Source organism: Somniosus microcephalus, unplaced genomic scaffold, assembly GCF_052327205.1.
Source record: "Somniosus microcephalus isolate GS21.2 unplaced genomic scaffold, FLI_Smic_1.0 unresolved_chr3, whole genome shotgun sequence".
In the NCBI taxonomy this organism is placed as follows: Eukaryota; Metazoa; Chordata; class Chondrichthyes; order Squaliformes; family Somniosidae; genus Somniosus; species Somniosus microcephalus.
In genome coordinates this window covers 32,545,078-32,552,580 of record NW_028225181.1, presented here as the reverse complement: position 1 = coordinate 32,552,580, position 7,503 = coordinate 32,545,078, and the positions used below count along the sequence as shown (strand labels likewise).

Genomic DNA, 7,503 nt, shown 5'->3' with positions numbered 1-7,503 from the left:
GCAAGGGTGCCCGACAGCATGGATGCATTGTCTAGGAGCGTGGAGTTGTCTGCCGTTAGTACAGCTTTCATCCGTGCGCAAACCCACGAACCCATCCTTGCCTCATTGCAGAGAATGGTTCAATTGCAGGGGACTCTGGTGAACCAGACCCACGTGTAATGGGTGAGGAGGCAGGATTCATTGCAGCACAGGCCAACACAATGCAATGGCTTAATGCTGCAATTGAGTCATTGGCTTGTGACATCCAGTCTCAGACTGCTCTCATGCAATCTCAGTTTGATGAAACGCAAGCAGTGACTGCTGCCATCCTCGCTGGATCACCCTCAGTCCCCCAGGAATCTCTCAGTACCACAGCAGGCCAGCAATCTGTGCTCGAGCAGATTGCTCCAGATGTTAAGGTTCTACCCCGGGGGAGTGGCAGCGTGTCGGTCGAGCAGGAAGATGCTGTCCTCTCTCAGGATTACAGCATTTCTGCTCACAGCACTGTCACTCCCACATTACACTTGGCATGACCTGCAAAACAGCCAGCCCAGACTGCTGCCGCCCATGCAGTGTTGGCGCAGTCTACAGCCGGGCTCTCCGCACAGATCTAATCGAAGGCGTCCTTCCAGGCAATGTCTGGATCCAGCATTCAGCAGCCTTCCACCAGCCTTGCTGCAGCCACTATGGCCACATTAAGAGGAGCATTAGGGTGAGTAGGGAGGAAATGCACAGGGGATCGAAATCACCCTCGAAGGCCCAACAGAACAATCTGTATATAATTCGGGGGAATGTTTGTGGGCAAAGTTCGAGGTTATTGTTATTATATCTGCTGATTGTTTTGCTGTTTACCTCCATGTTGCGTGAACGAGATTTGTTAGTTCTTGATTTGTTGGGTTTGTTTCTAATTGTTTTGTCCTGAATAAATGACACAGAGTTTGTAACGTAAATATTTTTTTTTTTGTTACTTTACATTTTTATGAATTGACTCATTGCAGCTTTGTGCGGAAACGGGGGGTGCAGGATGCTTTCATTGATGTGCTTCTTCATCCCAGAAGCCATCTTCTCAGTAACGTATTAGAATTGGTGTCTTATGAGCTGTTCAGGGACGGCCCTTGCAGTGGCAAATTGTTCGCCTCCCTCCCACGTTGGTGCTGCTGATCTTCCTCTTCATCCTCCTCCTCCTCTTCTCCCTCTTCCTCCTCCTCCTCAGGTGGTACACCAATCCCTGGTGGCAATAGCTGGGCCCTCATGATTGCAATGTTATGAAGCATGCAGCACACAACAATGAAGAGGGAGACTCGCTCGGGCGAGTACTGCAGGGCTCCTCCTGAGTGGTCCAGACACCGGAACCATTGTTTCAAGGTGTTGACCGTCTGCTCTATGAGGTTCCTGGTGGCGCTACGGCTCTCATTGTATTACAGCTCGACAGGGGTGTTGGGGTTACAGAGCGGTGTCATCAGCCAGGTGCCGAGTGGATAACCCGTGTCCACGAGGAGCCATCCACTAGATTGACACGGTGCTTGGAAGAAATCTAGGACACCAGACTGGCGCAGGATATAAGTATCATGGCTGCTGCCAGGATAGCGGGCATTGGCGGCGAATATGAGCTGTCTGTGCTCACAGGCCAACTGGAAATTCACAGAGTGGCAGCCCTTGTGGTTTCAGAAGACCTCTGCATTCTTATGAGGAGACCACAATGCCACATGCCTGCATTCAATGGGACCCTGAACCATGGGGAAGCCCACTATCCTCGCAAAGCCACATTCACGCTCTTTGTCCTGGTTCATGGGCAGAGAGCTACTGGTGTCTTCACTTCTACAAAGACTTCGTCACCTCCTGGATGCAAAAATGAAAAGCGAACTGGGAGATATTTGCTATGTCCCCAGTAGAAGCCTGAAAGGAACCGCTGTCTTAGAAATTCAGAGCCACTGTCACCTTCACAGCCACCGACAGAGATGTCCTGGTCCTGAGCTGAGGCTGCAGATTTGGTTGCAGGAGGTGGCGGAGCTCAGTGACCAGCTCCTCTCTGAAGCACAACCTTTGGAAACACTGCTCGTCAGACAAATGGATATAGGAGGAGAATTACTCCCTGAATACCCTGGGAGAGTGAGGTCTCCTGTGCAGATGCCTGATAGCCTTCCTCCTACTGACCATGTTTGCCACTCTCTGTCTCCACATCTACTCCCTCCGAAGGTGAAGCTGGATGATGACGATGCCCCGATTTAGTGCAGTCCCCATCGAACCTGGAAAGTGGTGCTGAGGACGCGAAACCCCTTTGGTCAGCGCCGAATCCCTCCAGCCGTCTCTCTCCCACTCAACCTGCATGTAGCAAATATTTTGCGGTAAATAAAAGGGTTAAACGGCCGCCATTAAATAACTCTCTCAGCCCGTTCCCCACTTGAAAACGATCCACACTACCACTCTAGCAGGCGCTAAGGCAGGGGACGTGACTCAATATCTGGTCCAGGGCGTTGCATGCTTGCCTGATGTCATGATCTGTGGGGGCATGAGATCGTGCAAAATGACTGATCAATTTCGCGAGCGGCGCTATAATAGCCGTGAACAGGCGCTAAGCATCTAGCGCCCCCTGAAGGCGCTAACCAAATGATTTTTCCCCCGCATGTTTCACTGTGTTTGTCTCTTTGTTGTTCCCCATCCCATCTACGCTGCCGTCAGCCATTGCTTCTGAAGAAGATATCGTGTTACCAAGATTCAAAAGTTCTGTGTTGAACTCCAGCAAATTTATTGGCGGGGACTCTTTATTTAACGAATGTCAGTTTGCTATCTACACTGAACAGTAGTATCTGATCAGAAGAATGCTGTCTTGGTTTGGGAGACTTTTCACCGAACGGCGAAAGGCCATCGACCTGAAACGTTAACTTTGTTTCTCTCTCTCTCCACAGATACTGCTTAACACGCTGAGTGTTTCCACCATTTTCTGCTCTCATTTGAGAATTTCAGTATCTGCATTATTTTGCTTTGGTTTTCACCTGATGCTGAGTATGGCTACTTAGAGTCACAGGAACAAACCCTGGCAGATCACATCCACATCTTCAAATGCCTGAAATATCCGCTAATCATTCAGTTCCAGTCAGTGTCTCCTTTCCCACCCTCTCCAGTTCTGCATTAGTGGCACTGCTTCTGATGGTTAAACTAGGATTACAAGGATAATTTACATTCTCACACAACGTTCATTCAGCCAGATTTGAATACATTTATTTCCAATCTTTGTTTTGAATTCACAATTAGCTCCCTTGCCCGTCTGTCACAGTTCAGTGAAACTGTCAGAGAGACCCAGAGTGATTCTCTATTGCCTCCTGCTGTACTTCAGGATAAACAATCCCCGCTGATTGTAACTGAAGTAATGATGATAAGAAAACCCTTTGATATCTTCTCGTCTAATATTCTCTACACAAGATGGAAACAACAGGTGAAAAAGTAGAAGAATAAATCTCTTCTATTTGTGTTCAGATACTTTACACAGCAGTCGGCGACATTTTGTCTGTGGGATAAATCGTCTGATTTCGATGCTGATAAATGTATTTATTGGGACATTACCTGGTCAATCATCACTATTGACTTTAATTCAGAGTCCATTCTTATTGATGAAATTTGCAATGTTATTTGGAAAATCTTCCTTTCAGTGAGCGACGTTTTGAGTATTTCAACAGAAATGTGGAAACTCAATCTTCAAAATACTTCTGATAGCCCAGTTATCTTTATAACTGCAGTGCACTTGTATTTATTATCTCAGCATTGTCATATTACATCCATACATTTTACATACAATTGCCTGTTATTATTGCATGCCAAGGTTGCAGTTTCTGTATTTTGCTGTTGTATTCATTTTCAATTCTAAATAGAATGGATATTCTCAACAGGAGCAGGAATCAAAGTGGGATTTCCCTCTCCCTAACACAGGGGTATGTAAGCGAACATCTCCGCTCCAAATGCTGACTGATCCCTAGACACGAAGTCTTCCTGAGAGTTTCTGGTCGTTTGTGTCCCTGATACCTCGGACGGTGCTTTTGTCTGTTGGGCTAAAGGTAGGTTGATCATTTCATCCCTCATTGATAAAACATCTGTTATTTTCATGTGGTAGTCATTCCAATTTAATTTATTGATTCCACAATGTATTCCCAATTATCCACACGATAAATCCTGTATTCAGCTCCACAGGCAATAGAATTAGATGAGTTGCAGATTCCTTCCCGAATTCGATCAAACTGCTGCTCTTGCTCCCAGCCTGATGTATAATTTCCCTGTGTATTTCCCTTCCTCACAGTGAACTTAGTGACGATTGTGATCCTGTCTCGGGGAACGTGCGGTCTCTCCAAATGTGTCACTCACTATCTGGTGGCCATGGCAATGTCGGATCTACTGGTCGTTATCCTCGACCTGATATTGAGGCACCTTCCGATTCGTTATTGGGAACAGTTTGATTTCCTGTGGTCCATCCCCATGTGTAATATCCACGCTGTCCTGCTGCTCGCAGTCACAGACTGTTCTGTCTGGTTCACTGTCACTTTCACCTTTGATCGTTTTGTGGCCATTTGTTGCCAGAAGCTGAAAACTACATATGGCACCGAGAAAACGGCGGCTGTGGTTCTGGGAACAGTGACAGTGCTGAGCGGTTTAAAGAACATTTTCTGGTATTTTATGTTCACAGGTTGGTATGGGCTTGGGTGCTACCCCTGGTTTTGTGATGTCACAATCGATGTTCTGATGTCACGGGTCTGGGGAACAATCGAGCTCCTTCATTATATTCTCACCCCATGTGTCCCATTTGTTCTGATTCTGCTGCTCAATGCTGTCACCGTCAGACACATTTTAGTGGCCAGCAGAGCCCGCAGGAGACTCCGGGGTCCCAGCAGTGGAGAGAGTCCCAGAGACCCCGAGATGGAGAGCCGCAGGAAATCCATCATTTTACTGCTTGTTATCTCCGGCAACTTCATCCTGTTATGGGTCGTGTTTATGGTGTATTCTATATGGAGCCGGATGTGGTGGTTGGGGTATGAATCTGTATTTCTACCTAATTATGTAATGGAACTGGGATTCATGCTGCAGCTGCTGAGTTGCTGCACAAACACTGGGATTTACACCATGACTCAGATTAAGTTCAGAGAGCAGCTGAAAATTGTGGTGAAATATCCCTTTAATCTGATTGTAAAATTCATTAAAGGATGAGAAGAAGCAGAGAATTTGCAGCCTGAGAGTTGAGAGTTCCCTGGCCTGATATTGTGGTGCCCCGCACAAAGATGGCAGCACTGGGGCCCAGCACAAATGTGGCGGCTCTGGAGTCCCACAAAATATGGCTGCTCTAGCGCCCCAGACAAAACTGGCGGCTTTCAGGCACCGTACAAAGATGGTGACTCCGGGGCTCCACAGAAAAATGGCGGCTTTGGGTCTCCACACAAAGATGGCAGCACCTGCGCCCCGCACAAATCTGTCAGCTCTGAGTCTCCACACAAAGCTTGCGGCTCCGGGGTGGCGCAGAAAAATGACGGCTCCGGTGCCACGCACAAAGACGGCGGCTCTGGGGGCCCTGCACAAAATTGGCAGCTCTTGGTACCAGAACAATGATGGCGGCTCTGCGGCCCAGCAGAAAGATGGTGGCTCTGGTGCCCCGCACAAAAATATCGGCAACTGTGGCACGCACAAACTTGGTGGCTCTGGGGACCAGCACAAAGTTGGATGCTCTGGGGACTTGCACAATGATGGCAGCTCTGCCGTCATGCACAAAAATGGCGGCTCTGGGAGTTTGCACAAAGATGGCGGCTCCGGGGCATGCACAAATATGGCGTCTCCGGGGTCCCACATAAAAATTGTGGCTCTGGCACCCCGCACAAAAATGGCAACTCCAAGGCACTGCCCAAAGATGGCGGCACCGGGGGCACCACAAAAAGATGGTGGCTCCCGGGCTCCGCAGAAAAATGGCGGCTCTGGGTCTCTGCACAAAGATGGCGTCACCCGTGCCCCACACAAATACGGCAGCTCCGGGGCCCCGCACAAAAATCACACTTCTGGGGACCCACACAAAAATGGCGGCTCCGGGGCCCCGCACAAAGATTGCATTTCCAGTGGCATGCACAAAGATGACGGCTCTGGGGCCCCGCATAAATATGGCGGCTCCCGGGCCTCGCACAAAGACGGCGGGCTTGGGAACAGGCACAAAGATGGCGGCTCCTGGGCCACGCAGGAAGATGGCGGCTCCCGGGCCCCTCACAAAGATGGCAGCTCCTGGTCCACTCATGAATATGGTGGCTCCGGGGGCCCTGCACAAAGAGAGTGGCTCCCGGGCCTTGCACAAAGATGGTGGCTTGGGAACACGCACAAAGATGGCGGCTCTGGGGCACCGCACAAAGGTAATTGCTCTGGGAGGTCCCCGCACTAAAATAGCGGTTCAGGTGCTCCGCACAATGACGGAGGCTCTGGGGCCAGCAGAAAAATGGCAGCTCTGGTGCCCCGCACAAAGATAGCAGCAAGCGTGGCACGCACAGAAATGGTGGCTCTGGGGACCAGCCCAATGATGGATGCTCTGGGGACCTTCAAAAAGATAGCAGCTGTGGTGCCATGTACAAAGATGCCGGCTTTTGGGACAACCACAAAGATGGTGGCACCCAGTTTCTGCACAAAGACGGGGGAATCCGCATCCCACACAAAGGTGGCGAGCATGGAGCCTGCATAAAGATGGAATCTCTGGGCCACGCACAAAGTTGCTGGCTCCGGGACCACGCACAAACGTGGCTGCTCTGGGGACACAAATAAAGATTCTGCCTTCCGGGCCCCACAGTAATATGGCGGATCTGCGGTCCCACACAAACATGGCAGCTCTGGCGCACCAATACAAATTTGGCAGCTCTCAGACACTGCCCAAAAATGGCGGCTCTGGGGCCACCACACAATGATGGTGGCGCCCGGGCTCTGCAGAAAAATGGGAAGCTTTCGGTCTCTGCACAATGATGGCCGCACCCATGCCCCGCACAAAGATGGCAGTTCCAGGGCTCCGAACAAAGATCGATCATCTGGGGACCCGCACAAAGATAGCGGTTCTGGTACCACGTACAAAGATGGTGGCTCTGGGGACACCCGCAAAAATGGTGTCTCTTGGGCCCCCAAAAAACATGGCAGCACGCGCACCACCCGGAACGATGGCATCTCTACACAATCCCTAGCCAAGCACTAAAATTGCAGCACTGGGGACACACACAAAGATGGCAGCTCCGGGGCCTTGCACAAAGCTGCCAGCTCCGGTGCCCCACACAAAGATGGCGGCTATGGGGCCACGTGCAAAGATGGCGGCTCTGGGGCCACGTGCAAAGATGGCAGCTCTGGTGCCACATACAAGGATGGTGGCTCTAGGGCACCGCATAAATCTGCCGGCTCTGGGGAACTGCTCAATGATGGCAGCTCCCGGGCACCCAACAAAGGTGGCGGCTCTGGGGACCTGCACAGCAATGTCGGCTTTGGAGCACCGCACAAAATGGAGGCTCCAGTGGGCTCACAGAAAAATGGCGGTTC

At 50.4% G+C, this 7,503-nt stretch overlaps 1 protein-coding gene across 1 annotated transcript; it reads left to right on the top strand.

The window, feature by feature from the left end:
• The first annotated feature begins 4,344 nt into the window (after positions 1-4,344).
• On the top strand, positions 4,345-5,219 carry LOC147091350 (putative G protein-coupled receptor 139). Its single transcript, XM_085976542.1, has one exon. The coding sequence runs from the start codon at positions 4,345-4,347 to the stop codon at positions 5,167-5,169; it is 825 nt and encodes a 274-aa protein (XP_085832668.1). The 3' UTR covers positions 5,170-5,219.
• Positions 5,220-7,503: the final 2,284 nt, after the last annotated feature.

Coding starts and splice junctions, on each gene's coding strand:
- LOC147091350 (XM_085976542.1), top strand. CDS start 4,345: ATGGCAATGTCGGATCTACTGGTCGTTATCCTCGACCTGATATTGAGG.